Source organism: Saimiri boliviensis, chromosome 16 (assembly GCF_048565385.1).
Source record: "Saimiri boliviensis isolate mSaiBol1 chromosome 16, mSaiBol1.pri, whole genome shotgun sequence".
Lineage (NCBI taxonomy): Eukaryota > Metazoa > Chordata > Mammalia > Primates > Cebidae > Saimiri > Saimiri boliviensis.
In genome coordinates this window covers 19,007,213-19,027,184 of record NC_133464.1, presented here as the reverse complement: position 1 = coordinate 19,027,184, position 19,972 = coordinate 19,007,213, and the positions used below count along the sequence as shown (strand labels likewise).

The window sequence follows — 19,972 nt, the reverse complement described above, 5'->3', positions numbered from 1 at the left end:
AATGTCCTCTCAGGGGAGCTGAGGGCTCCCCTGGACCTCTGAACCCCAACAGCCTCAGAAGGGCTCTTACAGGGTTAACTTAGGGTAGTCTATCAACTACGGGTGGTTTTAGAAATTCATTTTCTCCTGATGCATATTTCTAAATTAATGAACCTATTTTATACAGTGATTAGTAATAAGACTACTGTATTTTTTATTCCATTTAGAATGTCAATGTACAAGGTAGAAAACCGGCATGAGCTGCTTTGTATTAATCATGGAAACTATGGACCGCCCCCCCCCGCCCACCAGCCACAGAGGAATTGAAGGAAATTAGAACTCACCAAATGTACTTTCAAAAAGGATAACATCGAAGTATACTCTTAAGAATAGCATCTTTAGGAATTGGGAAGAAAATTACCACTATGTAACATAGTTTCTTTCTTAGCATTTAAATAACTTTACAGTCTGTTGGTTTCTTTTTTTTCTTTTCTGGATTATATCTAAATTTAATATTGAAGACAGCACTTAGCATTTCTCTGGCCTAATCTTATTTTCCATGATAAATGTGTGCATTTGCTTCAATTACTTTAGGAATGACTAGAGATTGCTTCAGACTTTTTCCTGCACTTCAATGTTCTGCCTTCTTTTGCTCATTATTGTGATCACATGCAGTTTTGTAGCTCTGTTGCTTGAAGAGATTTCACAAAAAAATAATTTTAATAAATGCCATGTACAGTATATTTGCATGAATTGCCTCGTGAATTTGAAATTCCAGAAGCTATAACTCTGTTAACTGAAATGCTTTAACCTGGATCTCAATATGTGAAAAATCATTTAAGGCTGAATTGGCTTCAGCATGAAACTCTTTGAAAATAGCCTAAAGTAACTGTGAGTTCTGGAACTAGTGCCAGAACATTATTCATTCTGTGGCTTTAAAGAAAGGCTGTGGCTTTTTGTTTATTTATACGTATATGACACATGCTGCTAAAAAAAATTAAAATTATAACATTAAGTACATTAAAAGCAATGAAGACAAAGATGATTAAATGTCTTATTTCTCTGAGCCATGTTAACTCATGGGATTTCTCATCCATCAAGTCACAATGTGAGCTTCCACCTTAAAGCAGAAAGAGAAATATGACTGAAGAGATATCCCTACTACGGTTCAGGTATGGTGGCTCACCCAGTGCTTTGGGAGGTCAAGGTGGGAGGATTGCTTGAGGCTAGGAGTTCTGAGACCAGCCTAGGCAACATAGTAAGACCTCATCTCTATAAAAATAAAAATTTTAAAAGCTGGGCATAGTGGTATGTGGCTATAGTCCCAGCTACCTGGGAGGCTGAGTCAGGAGGATTACTTGAACCCAGAAGTATGAGGTTGCAGTGAGCTATGATCACCACCAGATCAGGTCAGGAGACCCACACTTTGCAGAGCGGGAAGCAGAAGCTCCACATGGTTCAATTACATTCTCATGATTGCCCTGGTCTGTACCAGATAAAACTGATTGACTTGTAATCCAGTGCTCTTTTCCTATGTCATGAAGCCTCACAAAAGTATAGAAAAACAAACTTCTGGCTGGGCACAGTGGCTCACGCCTATAATCCCAGCACTTTAGGAGGCTGAGGCCGGAGGATCACTTGAGGTCAGGAGTTCAAGACCAGCCTGGCCAACATGGTGAAACTCCATTTCTACTCAAAATACAAAAATTAGTGAGACGCTGGGGCACATGCCTGATATCCCAGCTACTTGGGAGGCTGAGGCAGGAGAATCACTTGAACCCAGGAGGCAGAGGTTGTGTTGGGCCAAAATTGCACTACTGCATTCCAGCCTAGGTGACAGAGTGAGACACTGTCTCAGAAAAAGAAAAGAAAAGCAAACAAACTTCTATAAACTGATGGTTTGAAGATGCATTATAAATGCTATATATTGACTAAATTGTGTTCCCCAAAATCCATATGTTGAAGCCTTAACCCACAATGTGACCGTATTTGGAGATAGGGCCTGGAAGGAGGTAATTAAGGTTTAATGAGGTCAGAATGGTAGGGCCCTGGATTAGTGTTCTCATAAAAAGAGGCACCAGAGAGTTTATGCTCTCTCTCCCTCCACTATGTGAGGACGCAGCTACAAGTCTCAGGAAGAGTGTTCACCAGGAGCCAACTCAGCGGACACCTTGGTCTTTAGACGTCCCAGTCTCTAGAACTGTGAGATAGAAATTTCTGTTGTTTAAGCCATCTAATCTACGGTCTTTCATTATGCCAACCTGGGCAGACTAAGACACATTGCTAAGATGAACATTAAGGTGAGGAAAATTCTGGAAAAAACAGAGAGTCTTTGGATACCATAAAATCTAACTGCATCATAATATAAACTCAAAATACTGGCAAAATAGGGGGACCTCGGGGAAGATGGCCGACTAGGAACAGCTCAGGATGGCAGCTCCCAGTGAAAGTGCAGAGGGTGAGTGGATGCCACATTTCCAAACGGATTTTTATTGCCCAATACTGGCAAAATAAAAAAGGAGAATAAGTGAAATTTCTTCTCATAATTGCTCCAAAACTATCTATTCAAGGCATACAATTCAGAAGACAGACGGGGTTAAAATAGCTGATGGGAGTTAAGTATTAAAGCAGAAGCATTGTTGGAGATTGGCCACTGAAACATGAATGTTTATGTGTCTAAATCTCCTACACCAACTTCAGTGAGCTGTACTTAGAAAAGCAGCCCCTCACATCCAAGAGCTGGCCTGGTGCTACCAACCAGGACTTGATGTTCCCCTGTTGGACATAAACAATCTCACAGAAGATCGACAGCAGACAAGGCCACCCTGTGACCATGATGCATCAGGACAAAAGCAAGACAATTCCATAACCGTGTGTGAGCACAGACAAATTAGGAACGTTGTCCAAGCCACAAGATGCATGACATCCCCTTTCCCAGCTAATATGAGCATTTGCTGCTGTTATACCCATTATATTAACCTCAGTCTAGTCTGCCCCATATAGAGATAAGAATTAGTCTATCAAGGTACCCAATCATAGAGTTATCCTGCTTACTGACAACATCCAATTTAGAGCAAAGCTTCCGAAAGTCCTCCCTAAACCACCTAGTACAAGCCCAAATCCTTTCTGTCTTTTCCAACACCCAACACCCACTGGCTGCGACTTTCCACAGTCTTCCATTCTCTCCCTACAAGGAGTAACAGACCAATGTACTCAACTATACTGTGCTCCTACAAGTCACAGGCTAGATAGCACTGGCTAGCGTAGCTGAACAATTTGGCCTTGACTCGTTCTGCCCCATTTTGTTTGTCTTAGAAAAGTTCACCAGGGGATGAACCTACTTTAAAAACTAAAGGCCAGGCACAGTGGTTTACACCTGTAATCCCAGCACTTTGGGAGGCCGAGGCGGGTAGATCATGAGGGTAGGAGTTCGAGACCACCCTGGCCAATGTGGTGAAGCCCCATCTCTATTAAAAATATAAAAATCAGCCAGTTGTACTGGCTCACACCTGTAGTCCCAGCTACTCAGGAGGCTGAGGCAGAAGAATCACTTGAACTCGGGAGGCAGAGGTTGCAGTGAGCCAAGATCACACCACTGCACTGAGCAATAGAGCAAGATTCTACCTCCAAAAAAAAAAAAAAAAAAAAAGCTCCGAATTGTAAATTTTACAATCCCATTGTCAAATTTTGTTCAGCTTGTTTTGTTTTTGAGACAAGGTCTCACCCTGTTGACCAGGCTGGGGTGCAGTGACACAATCATGGCTCATTGCAGCCTCAACCTCCCAGGCTCAAGTGAACCTCCCACCACAGCCTCCCAAGTAACTGGGACCACAGGTGCATGCTACCATGCCCAGCTAATTTCTAAAGATTTTTTTGGCAGAGACGAGGTCTCACAATGTTGCCCAGGCTGGTCTCGAACTCCTAGACGCAGGCGATTCTCCCGCCTCAGCCTCCCAGAATGCTGGGATTACAGTCATGAGTCACCTTGCCTGGCAGTTTTCTTCTTTTGTTTTAAAGTGAGACAGAAATCAGACTGATATACCAAAGATGTTCATCACACTGAAATTTAAACAACTGTGAGGCTCCTGCAGTCAACAGCAATCCTATTTACTGTCTGTATTATTACATGTCAGAGGTATGACTCAGATTAATAAATTAAATGGTCTCAAATGTGGATTTCTATATTAATGCAATCGGTAAAGGCATTTGTCATTTTTTGCTCATATTGGCCGTGAAAGGGGATGTCATGCATTCTATGGCTTGGACAATGTTCATAATTTGTCTGTGCTCAGACACGGTTACGGAGTTATCTTGTTTTTGTCCTGATCGGTCATGGTCACAGAGTGGCCTTGTCTGCTGTCGATGTTCAGTGAGATTGTTTATGTCCAACAGGGTGATATCAAGGCCTCGTCGACAGCACTAGGCCAGCTCTTGGATGTCAGGGGCTGTTTTTCTTCTTTCTCAAGTAAAGCTCACTCAAGTTGGCATAGGAGGTTTAAATGTCCAGCACCCCTTCTCCATTCTGCTCCCCTTTTCTGGATCAGAGAACCTCTCTTTCCTACAGGTAACACATTGAAGGTGGTTTGTGTGGACTAATGCACCTCAACAACACTCATTTAGCCAGTGAAAAATCATTTATTATTAAGCTATTATAGGAATTCACCAGTGGATTGTAAACTCTTCTCTAAGATCATCCAAAAGTGAACCGTCCCTGAAGCATGGGTTCTGATTAGGGCCTTCAAATGCTATCTGACCATCCCTAGGGTATAGATTGAAATTAATTTACATTTGTACACATCACATTGTTCACACAGAGAATAAAACACCACCAAACCTTAATGGTATGGAAAAAAATAAATCTGACGTATTATCTAGAAAATTTTCAGGCATTCTGAGTCTTTGAACATACCACAAAGATGGGATCATTGGCGGCTGAATGTGGCAAAGCGTTTGTCCCGCTCAGGAAGGAATGAACCAAATTATGAAGGCTCATCACTTGAGAATCCAGAGTCCCATCTGCTTTATCAAACCCTTCCAAGGCATTCCTGGGAGAAACAAGTGTGTCAGTGACAACAGGCAACGACTGATAAAGGTCTCTTTTTTGTCATTTTCAGTCTAGATAGTAGTTTTCTAATTTGAGGTTGGGTAGGGATATGGGAAGCTCTGTCATAGCAAATCAACCAAGAATTAGCCCCAACTCTTAGTGATAATCCTCTGTAAGGGGAGAGAACTCTTAATGCTATTTCTGAATTATACCTCTTTTGTGTACTGTATGGCATCCTTCATACCTGTCTCTCATGCCCTTGGAGAGCAGGCTCTGTGTTTTTCTTCAGATATTTATTGCCAGGGTTCAGTACCATGCCCAGCACATACCCTGTGATCAATAATCTTTTTTAAATTTAACATATAATCTGATATTTATATTTCTCAACCAAATAGACCTTCAGCTTGACTGGAGGTCCAACTACTCAGGAGGCTGAAGTAGGAGGATCACTTGAGCCCAGTAATTTGTGGTTACCGTTAGTCATGATTGTACCACTGCACTCTAGCGTGGGTGACACAGGGAGACCCTGCCTCTAAAAAAAAAGAAAAAAGAAAAAATTTTCTACCACCATAAAAAGACTTTAAGAATTATGAGAAATATATGTATAAATAAGATTTTATTACTATTATTATTCTGAGACTGAGTCTTCCTCTGTTGCCAGGCTGGAGTGTAGTGGTGCAATCTCGGCTCACTGTAACCTCCACCTCCTGGGTTCAAGCGATTATTCTGCCTCAGCCTCCCGAGTAGCTGGGACTACAGGCGTGTGCCACCGTGCCCAGCTAATTTTTGTATTTTTTAAGTAGAGATGAGATTTCATCATATTGACCAGGATGGTCTCGATCTCTTGACCTCATGATCCGCCTACCTCAGCCTCCCAAAGTGCTGGGATTTACAGGCGTGAGCCACCGCACCCGGCATATAAATAAGATTTTAAACAAAGATGGGTCCCAAAAAAGGGTGGTAGATAGATTAATGATCTCCAAAGCTGGATTCTCTCTCTCTCTAACTGTGTATAAAGTACACAATTTATACGGGGCCAAGGCAAGGTAGGCTGAACTCAAATGTAGAGGTTGTGCTAAGTGTAGCATGGCTCAGAGTCTGCTGGGGTTGGACATAGCCTTCAGAGTAGGGTCAACAGTGTGCAAAGGGTAACATTTGATGTCATTTTGAAAAGGAACATGCACTAGTTTTCTGTCATGGCGAAAGTGCTGTTGAAATAGATTGCATTCCCTATATGTTTGAGTTAGGGGAGTTGTTCTTCACATGCCGGGCTCAGACCACCGTAACTGGCATTGTTTGGGATTTGGTTAGAAATGCAGATGGTTAAGACACAGCCTACACCTACTGAATCAGAAACTCTGGGAGCAGGGCATGAAATATGTGTTTTTCTTTAGTAAATGTCAGATGTGCTTAAATTCTAGGCCTATCTCTACAGTACGTACAACCAGACCCAGCTACTTTTTTATTTTTATTTTTTGTAGAGACAGGGTCTTGCTGTGTTTTCCAGTAGCTTCAAACTCCCAGCCTCAAGCAATCTCCCTGCATTGGCCTCCCAAAGCTCTAGGATTACAGGCATGAGCAGTATGCCCAATTTGTGGTGGAAGATTAATAGTTGGTCTTTAAATGTTAAGTATTGTAATGTCATTGCTGTGCTATAATTTGAGTTGAATTTAGTTAGCAATACTCCTCTGAGATCTCAGACCCCACTATTAAGGTCTGCAGTTGATAAATTTCTAATACCAACATACCTAAAAATAAGAAATAAAAGAGAAAGAGCATGAACATTGAAAAAACACTGTATTGGCCAGGCACGGTGGCTCGTGCCTGTCATCCCAACACTTTGGGAGGCCGAGGCAGGAGGATCACAAGGTCAAGAGATCGAGACCATCCTTGTTCACATGGTGAAACCCCATCTCTACTAAAAATATAAAAATTAGCTGGGTGTGGCGGTGTGTGCCTGTAGTCCCAGCCACTCAGGAAGCTGAGGCAGGAGAACCACTTGAAACAGGGAGGCGGAGGTTTCGGTGAGCTGAGATCACACCATTGCACTCCAGCCTGGTGACAGAGCAAGATGCTGTCTCAAAAAAACTGAATTTAATGAAGTACCCTGGTTCTGAAGACTGGATCTATAAATACAGAAATACGAAAGATGGTTTTGAACAACTAAGTTAGAAAGTATTAAAACCACACTGTTAGTCATGGTAGACAGGTAAAGACTTTCCTCACACCAATTTCTTGCTAACTTCTCTTATCAAGCCTTTCTCCACTACTTAGCTTTGTAAATAACCCCCAAAACCTGGGTTTCCTTCCAGCTCATTATAACCACAGGCATGAAAACCTGTATTACAAACGCAGGTCCAGCAGAGCTCAGAGCACCCACCTGAAACTGAAGGTAGAGTTCTGGAAGAAGGGAGGATTGTCAAACTTCTGGAGAGACAGGCAATCTTGTACGTCTTTTAAGGTTGGCAATTTCTCGCCATTTCTTCTTATTCGATTTCTTCTCAGCAAACCTTCATAGGTTCCATTGCACAAGGTGACTCGGTGATTGTAGTCATCCAAGCTAAGATTTGTAATAAGATTTAAAATAATATGTCTTGGCTGGGCACGGTGGCTCATGCCTGTAATCCCAGCACTCTGGGAAGCCAAGGCAGGTGGATCCCTTAAGGCCAGAAGTTCCAGACCAGCTTGGCCAATATGGCAAAACTCCGTCTTTACTAAAAATACAAAAATCAGCTGGGCATGGTGGCAGGTGCCTGTAGTCCCAGCTACTCGGGAGGCTGAGGCAGAAGAATCACTTGAACACAGGATGCAGAGGCTACAGTGAATGGAGATCACGCCTCTGCACTCCAGCCTTCGTGACAGAGTGAGACCCTGTCCCAAAAATGATAATAATAATAATATGTCTTAACTCACGGATGGTATTATAAATTTGGGCCAAGCAAACCAATCAGGGTCACAATCATGATCAAATTTTATTATAATTACTTTGCCAGAATTAATAGTATGTGGTAAAAGTACTATGCCTGAAAGTCATTATGGGTTGAGAAGTTTCAAAAATGTAGCTACACAAAATATAGACATGGGCATAAATATGAATAATCATTACCATTCTATCGGAAAGATGGTGAGAGGGTTTATAAGACAAGATGACTCCTATTGTGTGCACTTGAAACTTGAGTAATTGAAGGGAGAAATGGGGGGTTCATATCATGCTGAGCTAAGCCAGTTTTGACAGAAGTGATATATAAAGTTACAAAAGCATTTTGGGCAAACAGGGGAGGTCGGATTCAAAGTAGATGAAAGTACAAAAGGGGAGATACTAGGAAAAACGCTGTGTTGGAAAACGTTCCAAGGGAGTAGAGTGTGAATAGTTAAGTGCTCAGCGTGGGACTGAGAAGGTCCCATGTCCGTAAAACATTATGTCCTACATGCCAGCTGTGGCCTGGATTCCACCATCAGAATAGCATTTCTTTCTTTTTTTTTTTTTTTTTTTTTTTTTTTGAGACAGAATCTCACTCTGCCGCCCAGGCTGGAGTGCAATGACATGATCTCGGCTCACTGTGGCCTTCCCTTCCTGGGTTCTAGCAATTCTCCTGCCTCAGCCTCCTGAGTAGCTGACTACAGGTGCATGCCACCAGGCCTGGCTAATTTTTTTGTATTTTAGTAGAGACGGGGTTTCACCATGTTGCTTAGGCTGGTCTTGAACTCCTGAGCTCAAGCAATCCACCCACCTCAATCTCCCAAAGTACTAGGATTACAGGTATGAGCCACCGTGCCCTGTCCAGAATAGTATTTCTTTTTTTTATTTGTTTTTTCTTTATTTATTTAGAGATAGGGTCTTACTCTGTTTTACAGGCTAGAGTGCAGTGGCACAATCACAGTTGACTGCAGCCTTGAACTCCTGGGCTTAAGCAATCCTCTTGCCTCAGCCTCCACAGTAGCTGGGACTACAGGTTGGCATAACCACAACTGCTTAACTTTTTTTTTTTTTTTTTTTTTTTTTTTTGATACCGAGTCTCGCTCTGAGCCCACGCAGGAGTGCAATGGCACACTGCAAGCTCCACCTCCCAGGTTCAAGCACTTCTCCTGTCTCAGCCTCCCAAGTAGTTGGGACTATAGCCACATGCCACCACGACCAGCTCATTTTTGTATTTTTAGTAGAGACAAGGTTTCACCATGTTGGTCAGGCTGGTCTTGAACTCTGACCTCAGGTGATCCACTTACCTCGGCTTCCTAAAGTGGTGGGATTACAGGTGTGAGCCACCGTGCCCAGCTGGGCTAACTTTTTAAACTTTATGTAGAGACAGGGTTTCACTGCATTGCCCAGGCTGGTCTGGAAGTCCTGGCCTCAAGTGATCCTCCCACCTCAGTCTCCCAAAATGCGGACCATTATTTCACCAGTAGAGATAAAAATTTAAAGATGTTATTGTGAGGGTTTTAATAAATTAGTGGTAGCACCGAGTATGTGAGAATAGAATCAGCACATCCACAGGGATGAAAGAGGCCAAGACCTAAACACTAAGCAAAGAAAGGTCTCCAAGGCCTCTCAGGCAGCATTTCCCAAAGCAGATTCCAAAGGGATGTTCCGTGAAGTAAGAGTTCCAGGGTCAGGTAAGTTTAGCCTCCTCTTGAAAAAGAATAACACATTTATCTATGGAAGGCTTGAAGACAATATAAAAAAATTTTTTTTTAATTTTAGCTCGGTCTTCTCTAACTTTACTTGATGACAGAAATCTCTTTTCACATACATCCACTAATATCCCAAGGTACCGCAGGAAATGGCGCTTGATGGGATGAAGCTCAGACACGGAAAATGCGCTGATGATGTCCCTACTCGTGGAGCACTGTTCTGAGCGCTGCAGGAAATGCACAGGATGTGGAAGGTGGAGTTCCTGCTAGCTGGGCATGGGCCCCTCAAAAAGCTCACCTGCCCAGGCTCAGGGTGGCGGCAGTGCAGCCTGGGGACCGAGGGAGCCAGAGCTCTGTGCCCTGGAGCATTCTAAGGACCTGGGAGTCTTTGAGGACAGAACTCTTCGCGGGCTGCAGGCCAGGCCCCTGACCTGTGTATGTAGTCTTTAGCATGTGAGACACCATCCTTCCCTGGCTGGCCCCAAGCCCGTGTCCTCCTCAACCCGCCAGCATCCCGTGGCCCAGCCATACCAGGCTGTTTCCAGAGAGTTGTCTAGCTTCACACATGGCGTTCCCTCCACCAAGGACTCACCTACTGCCCTGCCATACTCCCCTCACCCTCCTCTACACCTGACTACGGTCTGTGCCCCTTCCCTTCTCAGAACCATCATCTCTGTCTCTTGGGGACTTGCCCAGACTCTCTTCCTGTCTTTGTGTATACATCTGTTACAGTACTTCTCACACTTAATTGTAATTTACTTACAAGAAATCTATCTTTGTTAACTAATACATGATAATATTCAGAAGGGAGGTTTTATTTCATTCATCTTTGTATTCCCAGCAGTACCACATCATGCAGGACATGACTGGTGCTTAGAAAATGTTGACTGAATGCAAGAACTACTCCTAATTTGATTAGGCTGGTGCAAAAGTCATTGCAGTTTTTGCTGTTACTTTTAATGGCAAAACCCGCAATTACATTTGCACTAAACTGATAAAACTAACCTGATCTCAAAATGATGGCCAAGCATAACCAATTGACAAATGTGATATATATATATATATATATATATATATATATATATATATATATATTAGAGTTTAGAATTTTTGAAATCCCACCTCCCACAGGAAAACTGTTTCCAGAAACATGTAAATAGAACTCCACATGCATAAGAAACAGAAGTATAAAGTGACTTCACCTCTCAGACATCAGAAAAGACTGTCTCTGGATATCATTGCAGGTACAGGAGCCATTACCTATCACAGACCGTTTCCCAGCTGGAGAATCTTGAGTTCTGACTAATCAGAGTCGGATCATCTGGTCTTGCTGCCCCAAACAGCTGGTCTGTACACACATCACACTCGTTCCTCCCAGTGGCGAAGTTCCAGTAGGGCAAAGCAAAAGACTCATTGCCAATGAGTCGCTAAAAGCAAAGGGCAGGCCTAGTCATTTAATCCATGCCATCAGATACAACAAGAATGTATACAAGGCAAAGACTGATATGTGTCTCAACCAAATATCTACCAAGATTATGAGTACCAGATGGATAAATGAATGAAGAAATTATGACATAAATCCGCATGTGTATATAATATCTACACACACACACACACACACACACACACACACACAAACACACTGTATACAGTGGAATATTATTCAGCCTTTAAAAAGGAGATCATGCCATTTATAACAACATGGGTGAATCTAGAAGATATTATACCATGTGAAATAAGCCAGACACAGAAAGAACACTGCATGATCTCACTTATTTGTTGAATCTAAATAAAAGAAGAAAAAATAAAAAGAAACAATGAATACATAGAAAGACAGTTACATAGTAGTTACAAAGGGCTGGGAGAAATGGGAAGATACAGGTGAAAGGTGCAAAGTTGCAGTTATGTAGGATAAATAAGTCTGGAGGTCTGACACTATAGTTAAGGTTATATTGCATATTGGTAATTTTCCAAGAGAGGAGACTTTAGGTCAGGTGCCCCCAAACTTTTTACACAGGGGGCCAATTCACTGTCCCTCAGACCATTGGAGGGCCGCCACATACTGTGCTCCTCTCACTGACCACCAATGAAAGAGGTGCCCCTTCCTGAAGTGCGGCGGGGGCCGGATAAATGGCCTCAGGGGGCCGCATGCGGCCCGCGGGCCCTAGTTTGGGGACACCTGCTTTAGGTACTCTTACCACACACACACAAAAAGATATCTCTATGTGATGCTGGGTATGTTAACTTGCTTTAGTGCAGTAGTCATTTTACTTATCTTGTATGTATGTCAAGATAAGTATATCAAAATTCATACTGTATATCTTAAATATATACAATAAATTTAAAAAAAAAATTAAAAGTACTAAATGCATAGTTTTGACCTACCTGGAGATCTCTTTCCAGACACAACAAATGGTACCGGTGCCAGGTAACAAAAGCAGGTCCTTGATGTGAGAAATCTATGGCCTTGTAGGGGCGTCCTGGTCCTGAAACAATTGGGAAACATATTAGAGACAACAGAATAGAATTTTTAAAATGTTAAACCTTACCTGGGCTGTATCTGTAGAGTCCATGATGTTTTATAATAGTAAGAAAAAAGTTTGTTGTTATTTATCTCTCTAAAAGCAACAGTAATGACAAGAATGACAAAGGAATTTCAGAAGTAACAGTACTTTTAGGATAAACTCTCCTTTATCTCTCAAAAGGTTGATTTCTAGCAGAGATCTGGGAAATTCAGGTGACTTTCAGAGTTGGGAGCCCCTGATACATATTTAATTGTAAGCAACAATCCATTCAGGTGAAATAGACTATCCAAAAGTTCGTGTCCTTTGTAGGGACTTGGATGAATCGAAACCATCATACTCAGCAAACTGACACAAGAAAAGAAACCAAACACCACATGTTCCCACTCATAGATGGGTGTTGACCAATGAGAACATGTGGACTCAGGGAGAGGAGCATCACACACTGGGGGCAGTTGCGGGGGGATGGGGAGAGACAGCAGGGGGTGGGGAGAGAAGGGAGGGTGGGAAGGAATAACATGGGGAGAAATGCCAGCTATAGTATGCACCTAAAATAAAATAAATAAATTTTAAAATAAAAAATAAAAGAAGATTATTAAGACCTAAATGAAATGTATTTTTAAAAGGCATTTGCTAACCTATGCTTCACAAATGTATAAATTTAAAAGAGAGGGATTAGTTAATAATATTATAACTTCAACTACACTTAGTCCTAATGCAGTATTTATGTAACCAAAAAGAACTTGCATGCATTTTGCCTCACCCATCAGTCTGTTATAACTACCGGCTGACAAGCGTTGTCGCTGAGACTAGAAGAGAGAAAAATCCCTTCAAGCCATGTAGGCTGGCCGCTGGAACTGCCAATTCAGTGAAAAGCTCTGGACGATTTAATGACCTCCTTGCTGCCTGGTCCATCCTTCTTCCCTTTTTCCTGACAGCTTTGATGGTTATGTAGAAACTTTAGCTAACTTTAGTTCCTGTTCAAAATACCTACAATAACTTCAGAGAGCTGAACAGACATGAATATAAAGTCAATTCCTAGCTATGACCAGAAACCATCATTTTCTTTTCCTCTTGAGAGACTACCCTCTCATAAAGCAAAAATTCTCAGAGTGATGACAGGAAAACTATAAAGGTTGATAGCCAAAAGAGCCTCCTCATCTATGGATAAAGAAAGACAGATGCTTACCTGAAGGCACGTTTTAAAAGACTCACACTGAGAAAAGAACCACTGTCGCTGATGTTGGCCACACAGCCCTTTTTCATGTTTAATCCAGAGCAAGGTTTCAAGTTCTCAGAACCCGACGATGAGAGGGCATCAAGTGAAGGGGAACACTGATGAGCACAAGGACAAGTGCGTCCAAATCAGAATCTCACTCTTCAAAGTGAGCTTGATGTCTTCATTGATCCTGACCCCAGTGAGGGACCCCAAAAACGGGACAGGTGCATGTACAGCCAGGCATGCAACGACTGTTAGAAGAATCTACGATGGATTCAAGCCCTCCTGGAATACATTGCTGTCTATGGCTTTCTTTTGACTCAAAAATAAGGACAAAGCTGAACCTACTTGATCCATGATGTTTTTGTTTGTTTGTTTGTTTGTTTGTTTGTTTTTGAGATGGAGTTTCACTCTCATTGCCCAGGCTAGAGTAAATGGCGTGATCTCGGCTCACTGCAATCTCTACCTCCCAGGTTCAAGCAATTCTCCTGCCTCCCGAGTAGCTGGGATTATAGGTGCCTGCCACCACACCCAGCTAAATTTTTGTATTTTTAGTAGAGACGGGGTTTTGCCATGTTGGTCAGGCTGGCCTTGAACTCCTGACCTCAGATGGTCCACCTGCCTCATCCTCCTAAAGTGCTGGGATTACAGGCGTGAGCCACTGCACCTGGTGGATCCATGAAGTTTGTAACAGACAACCCCCTCATTCCAAGTCCTACCCAGGCCCCAATGTTTTAGATGTGGAAGGGCAGGTCACCATTTTCCCAAGCATCCAACATGACTGTGTTGGAAAGAGCTAAGTAGCAGAAACTCTACATGGCTGTGGCTAAGCTTGTACTTTTCCTTGACAATACAACTCCAAAAAATTTGGGGGTTCCGGGCCATAGAGCAGTACTGTAAATGATCTGAAAAGTCTATCATGTGATAGACTGTCTAAAATCTATCCAAAGTTTATCTACCATGTGAGTTTAACAAGATACTTACTTCCAACATGAGCACTCTAATTTTACGCAAAGAAGCTTCATGTGCCTTGGCACATGCTCAGTTAATTCCCCTAATTTGGCGAAAAGGTCAGAGAGGGCTTCCAAGGCCAGATTTGCAAATATTTTCTTCTAAAATCAAAAGGAATTTGCCTCCATCTCACCGACTCACACCTTTGATGATTAACAGCTTCATAGAGCACAGTTTACACTTCGAACCAAGAACCTACAGTAGAGGAGAGAACATTTAAAGTGTCTGCAGCCAATGTGCAGAAAGAAACTGCTTCTTTCTAACTCCAGGCAGCATGTGATAATTCTACGACTTTCATAAACCTAAGGCTGCCTTGAGGTTGCTCTCTTGTTAATTAACTTGCATAAAATTACTTCCCACTGCCCTACCCTCAACCCAATGACAAACCTGTAATAATATACCTTCATCCAGGGAAAAAACTCACCTAATAACGTGTCTCTAACAGAATAATAATGGAGCCACACGAAAAAATCATAAACACTGCAGTTGGCAAACTGCGGCTGGGTCCCATTGGGCCCAAGCAGGCCCAGCCAGTGCTGTGTGGTGATCACATAGTCGGGGTGTATGCTCTTCTTAGCGAGATCTAGGGCGCCCAAGAACTGCTCTCTCTCCCGAGGAGTCAGGGAATGGATGTCCTGCCGAATCACTGCTGGTTTCTTCTGATCGCAGTTGGGGCCGCTCCAGCCAAACTTGCAGTCTCCACAATTATAGCCGGCAAAGTTTCCTAGTTTACAAAACAGAAAGATGGAAAGGAAGTGGGTTTACGTCGTTTGGAAGAAATTTCTGAATTTGCACTCTGAAATTTGAATGGAAGGGAAGATGAAGGTGCTTACGTAAAGGCAAAGAAAGTCGATTTTCTTCCCATGGTCTCCTCTTAAATGTTTTTATATTCAAGTAGACTAAGCACTAGAGAGTTTCCTAGAAACATTCCCAGCAAAGAAACAGGACATGAAATGTGTTGCCTACTGCAATGAGCTAAGCTGCGCTCCCCAAGTCCAACCCCCAGTATATCTCCTATGTGACTATATTTGGAGACAGTGTCTTTAAAGAGGTAATGAAGGGTAAATGAGGTCATTCGGGTGGGCCCTAATCCAGTATGACTGGTGTCCTCAAAAGAAGAGAAAATTTGGACACAGTTTTAGAAAGATGACCACATGAAGGCACTGGGAGAACACAGCCATCTGCAAGCCAAGGAGAGAGGCCGCAGAGGAAACAGCTCCCTGATCTCAGCCATCTAGCCTCCAGGATTGCGGGAGAGTGAATTTCAGTGTTTAAGCTGCCCACTCTGTAGGACTTTGCTATGGCAGCCCTAGCAGACTCATGCCCACACTCCTTCTGCCCAGGATCACAGAGGTGTTTCCTCCTGCGCCCGCTCCACACCCATACAAAGGGATGACACAGAACAGTCCATTGATTTAGAGAAGGAAGAAAAACCACAGCAAGCTAAAGATGGAACCAAAATAAATACATGGCTGGGTGTGGTGGCTCACGTCCATAATCCCAGCACTTTGGGAGGCAAAGGCGAGCAGAACACATGAGGTCAGGAATTTGAGACCAGCCTGGCCAACGTGGTGAAACCCCATCTCTGCTAAAAACCCAAAAAATTAGCCGGGTGTGGTGGTGCATGCCTGTAGTCCCAGCTACTCCAGAGGCTGAGGCAGAAGAATGGCTTGAACCCAGGAGGTGGAGGCTGCAGCGAGATCACACCATTGCACTCCAGCCTAGGTGACACAGCAAGACTCTGCCTCAAAAAAAATAATAATAATAATAAAATAAACAAATACATGAATTAGCTGATTTCCAGGAATTTAGATGAAATCTCACATTTAAAAAGTTGACTTATTTCACCAAGTTGACAGCATTAAAATCAATGGAGGCTGGCAAGTCCTAAGGGCGAATCAGCAGTGGTGGTATCAGGAAGTGCCAAATGCTGCAGGATTTCCTGTCAGCCGCGCAAAGCTCTCTGCTTTCTCAAAGCCCGGGGTGGGAGGACAGGAATCATATCGAGCTCTGGGCATCTCTCTGATCAGCATCTCAAGTTTAAATTCTTTTAGCTTGCCCCAGACTTTGGGTATGACCTTCATTCCTTCGGTTAAAGGTAAAATTGAAATATCATTAGAGCAAGAGGTGGAAACAAAAGGGGACAATAATGCCTATCTCCCAGAAAATTAAAGGGATTATTATGTAAAGCGCTTAAAGAGGGTGACCAGCTCACATTCTCTTCCTCCACCTCCTCCTCCTCTACCTCATGCCCTAGGCCCATTTGCTTTCTCTTCCTTCTTCCCGGAACACTTTCCCTCACTGTCTCCCTAAATTGAAGCGTCGCATTGGTCCTCTGTAAGGTCATTTTTTTTTTTTTTTTTTTTTGAAACGAAGTTTTGCTCTTGTTACCCAGGCTGGAGTGCAATGGCGCGGTCTCGGCTCACCGCAACCTCCGCCTCCTGGGTTCAGGCAATTCTCCTGCCTCAGCCTCCTGAGCAGCTGGGATTACAGGCACACGCCACCATGCCCAGCTGATTTTTTTGTATTTTTAGTAGAGACGGGGTTTCACCATGTTGACCAGGATGGTCTCGCTCTCTCGACCTCGTGATTCACCCGCCTCGGCCTCCCAAAGTGCTAAGGTCATTCTTGATTCCACAGGTCGAGGTCCGGGTCAGTTACTTCCTTACACTTCCTACATCCCCTTTCTTCACATTTATTTACACTGACTGTAAACATCTCTACATGTGTTTCAGCTCCAGGCTGCTGGAAGGCTCTGAACTCATTAACTAGGCCTCTGCTGAGCCTTGCTCAACACAAGCGTGTGTTGAGTGAATAACAGAAGTATCCAGCACGTAGGGGATCATGCCACCTACATTTTTTCTCCCTGTTCTGTGGATTCACAGACAAAACAGCCTCTGTAAATAATTTTGATAAACTACAAGTTCCAAAACAGAGGTAAGTAAAAAGTACTGTGGCCACGGGGGAGGGAGGGTTACTCGGATCTCTCAAGGAAGGGAAAATTTTCCAACAGCATGAAAAGAAAATGATTCACAGCACTCTGTAAGGAAAATGCACAGGCTTCCTTTTCTATACTGGATTTTTTGATGGTTAAAGAAAATTTCCTTAAAATGTAAGTAGGAAGAATTTTTTCTTTAACTATAATTGGTTATTTGGGTTTTTTGTTTTTTATAATGTAACATATAGCCTGCGCTTTTACATAGCTCAATTATCTGTATTTTTCTGTTTCAGCACTATATGAGAACATAAGTAAAAATATTGAAGAAAGGGAAAAATTCTACTCTTCCCAAGACCGAAAATCATGTTTTTGAATAGTTTAAGTTAAACATTAAAATATATTTGGATTCCTGGAGATAAATAATTAAATACAAATTATTTATTTAACAAGTATTTATGAAGAGGCTACTATCCCATCAGATACCATGCAAGATGCTTCAAGTTTTATGGACCTTGAAGTCTATTTTCCCTGGGGCAACTTTTAAAAACAGATTTGATTAAAACCTGTATCACCTACTCTGGCAGCTTTTATAGGAATGGAACATCTTTTTTAGAACTGAGTGAACAAACTGCCGTGTCTCAAGAAGAGTAGCAACCCAGATTAAAACTCAGTTAAATTTCCAGCTACTGATAGACGATTGGAGGTAAATGTCTAGTCACCTCTTACAGTAGAAGAGTGATTCCTTGCTTCAAAATGCTGGGAAATGTGGGCGATTGTAATATAATAATCGGTTCATTGATTGTAACCCTGGTTTCGGATGTTGCTAGTGGAAGATTGCAGTGTCGGGGAGAGGGTAGATGGAAATTTTTGGTACTTTCTTCCCAATTTTGATATGAACCCAAAACTGATCTGAAATAACAAAGTCTCAATGTCTAAAAATATTAATCAACAACACCCCTAAATATTGTAATAATAAATTTAATACATTCCTACATTTAAAGGCATAACACTTGTCTTTGAATGTGGGGGTCTGATTGTTGAAATTGCGTAATTTATAGCTCGTGTGATGAATCTGAAGACTACTCTATTTTCTTTGCCATGATTCTTTGTAGTTGGCAGAAACAAAATAATTAATTGTCTCTCCTGTATTTCTTTAACAAATAATTTATTGAATACCTACTATCTAAAAGGTTGCCAACACTAAAAGTGCCCTGATAGTGAGGGAGGTGTGAGTGTGTGAGGGCAGGGGAGAGTTAAATTTCTGTACTTTTAACTTACTTTTGCTGTGACCCTAAAACTGCTCTAGTAACTAAGTCTATTTAAAAATACAACAATTCGGATGGGCGCAGTGGCTCACGCCTGTAATCCCAGCACTCTGGGAAGCCGAAGCAGGCGGATCACAAGGTCAAGAGATTGAGACCATCCTGACCAACGTGATGAAACCCTGTCTCTACTAAAATACAAAAATTAGCTGGGTGTGGTGGTGCACACCTGTAGTCCCAGCAACTCGGGAGGCTGAGGCAGGAGAATTGCTTAAACACAGGAAGCAGAGGTTGCAGTGAGCCGAGATTGCGCCACTGCACTCAAGCCTGGCACCTGGCAACAGAGCAAGACTCTGTCTCAAAAAATAAATAAATAAATAAAAATACAACAATTCAACATGTCTTCCTTTATGCTACCATGGCTTTTATGTTATGAAAAATAAGCACATTCGTGTGGAGAACTTAGAACCACATCTGGTAGATAGTGAGTTCTATATTAAGTGTTATTATTACCCATATTATTAAAAACCACTTATCAAATAGTATAGCAATTGCTTGTCTTTGTATCTGTCATACATATTACTGTACTGTGCATTCCTTAAGAATCACTGGCTAGCCATGTGCAGAAAGCAGAAACAGGACCCCTTCCTGACACCTTACACCAAAATTAACTCCAGATGGATTAAAGACTTAAACATCAGACCTAATACCATAAAAACCTTAGAAGAAAATCTAGGCAAAACCATTCAGGACATAGGTGTAGGCAAGGACTTCATGACCAAAACGCCAAAAGCAATGGCAACAAAAGCCAAAATAGACAAATGGGACCTAAACAAACTCCACAGCTTCTGCACGGGAAAAGAAACAGTCAGTAGAGTGAATCGGCAACCAACAGAATGGGAAAAAATTTTTGCGGCCTACCCATCTGACAAGGGGCTGATATCCAGAATTTACAAAGAACTAAAGCAGATCTACAAGAAAAAAACAAACAAGCCCATTCAAAAATGGGCGAAGGATATGAACAGATACTTTACAAAAGAAGACATACAGGAGGCCAACAAACATATGAAAAAATGCTCATCATCACTGGTCATCAGAGAAATGCAAATCAAAACCACATTGAGATACCATCTCACACCAGTTAGAATGGCGATCATTAAAAAATCGGGAAACAACAGATGCTGGAGAGGATGTGGAGAAATAGGAACACTTTTACACTGTTGGTGGGAATGTAAATTAATTCAACCATTGTGGAAGACAGTGTGGCGATTCCTCAAGGACCTAAAAATAGAAATCCCATTTGACCCAGCAATCCCATTACTGGGTATATATCCAAAGGATTATAAATCATTCTACTACAAGGACACG

General features: G+C 42.3%; 1 protein-coding gene across 3 annotated transcripts in view; it reads right to left on the bottom strand.

Annotated features, from left to right (window-relative positions):
* Nucleotides 1–19,972, bottom strand: part of DCT (dopachrome tautomerase) — a 50,707-nt gene that overhangs the window by 15,332 nt on the left and 15,403 nt on the right. For all 3 annotated transcript variants that reach the window (XM_074387344.1, XM_074387343.1, XM_039473247.2), the window contains exons 2-6: nt 14,829–15,128; nt 12,038–12,138; nt 10,913–11,079; nt 7,404–7,583; nt 4,889–5,024 (exon numbers count right to left, since the gene is read on the bottom strand). In XM_074387344.1, coding sequence (XP_074243445.1) covers nt 4,889–5,024; nt 7,404–7,583; nt 10,913–11,079; nt 12,038–12,138; nt 14,829–15,128 — 884 coding nt within the window. The remainder of the gene's footprint in view (nt 1–4,888; nt 5,025–7,403; nt 7,584–10,912; nt 11,080–12,037; nt 12,139–14,828; nt 15,129–19,972) is intronic.